At 44.2% G+C, this 787-nt stretch overlaps 1 protein-coding gene across 1 annotated transcript in view; it reads right to left on the bottom strand.

The window, feature by feature from the left end:
* myo15b (myosin XVB) overlaps positions 1-787 on the bottom strand; it is a 48,468-nt gene that overhangs the window by 43,382 nt on the left and 4,299 nt on the right. Inside the window, exon 3 of the mRNA XM_087177282.1 lies at positions 51-115. Within this exon, the coding sequence (XP_087033408.1) occupies positions 51-115 (65 nt within the window). The remainder of the gene's footprint in view (positions 1-50; positions 116-787) is intronic.

The following is a 787-nucleotide window of genomic DNA, read 5'->3' as shown; positions in this document are numbered from 1 at the left end:
GTGTGTGTGTGTGTGTGTGTGTGTGTGTGTGTGTGTGTGTCTGAACTCACTCCAGCTGGGACAGATCTTCCACCTCATCCACCTCCACAGCTCTTTTGCTGCCTGGCATCACCACCTTAAAAAAGGCAGCAATGTGAGCAGATCCAAGGACACAAGTCCAAATAAATCCACCATCATCACGTCCCCTAAAAGGACCAAGACCTTCATACAACCATGGACAGCCTTTACCCTCTGTCCACGGCCATCTTCTATTCTTGCTAAACACTGAACATAATTAGATTTTCAAAAACTGAACGAGAACCTTTATGTGTTTTCTCTCTGCACCTCTCTGCTGCTGATGTTCCCCTCTATCCGTAAACCTTCCACAGCAGGTAACTCATCCACCTGCGGTGATGCAGCAGTGTGATAGCCGATATACTGCAATCGCATAGCAGCATGCTTCAGCGTGTTGTAGGTTCTATTGTATCTGCACAGACCGGGAGATGAATAAACCAGCAGGAAGTCTTTGTTTTCTGTGCACAGTAGCTGTAAGTGATGAAGCAGAACCGACTCCAGCCCTTAGACTTTGGACAGCCATAGATTCACCAGTCTGAACTGGGGGTTTATTGGTATTTGGGAGTAAAGCGTGTGGTGGTCAGTCACTTTGGTTCAGAGCAGGTTTTCTGGATGACTATTGGGTATATTGCTTTGAAATTTGATCTATAATTATTAATGAAGGAGATAGTTGTTAGATAAGGTGACCAGATTTCTGAATTTGTATGTAGCATATATATTTTGATGATGGTAA

The sequence above is a fragment of the Seriola lalandi genome, unplaced genomic scaffold, assembly GCF_002814215.2.
Source record: "Seriola lalandi dorsalis isolate HSWRI2012SDOR001 ecotype SW California unplaced genomic scaffold, Sedor1 jcf7180002054585, whole genome shotgun sequence".
Lineage (NCBI taxonomy): Eukaryota > Metazoa > Chordata > Actinopteri > Carangiformes > Carangidae > Seriola > Seriola lalandi.
Note: the sequence above shows the minus strand (reverse complement) of the source record. Positions and strands in the feature narration are given on the sequence as shown.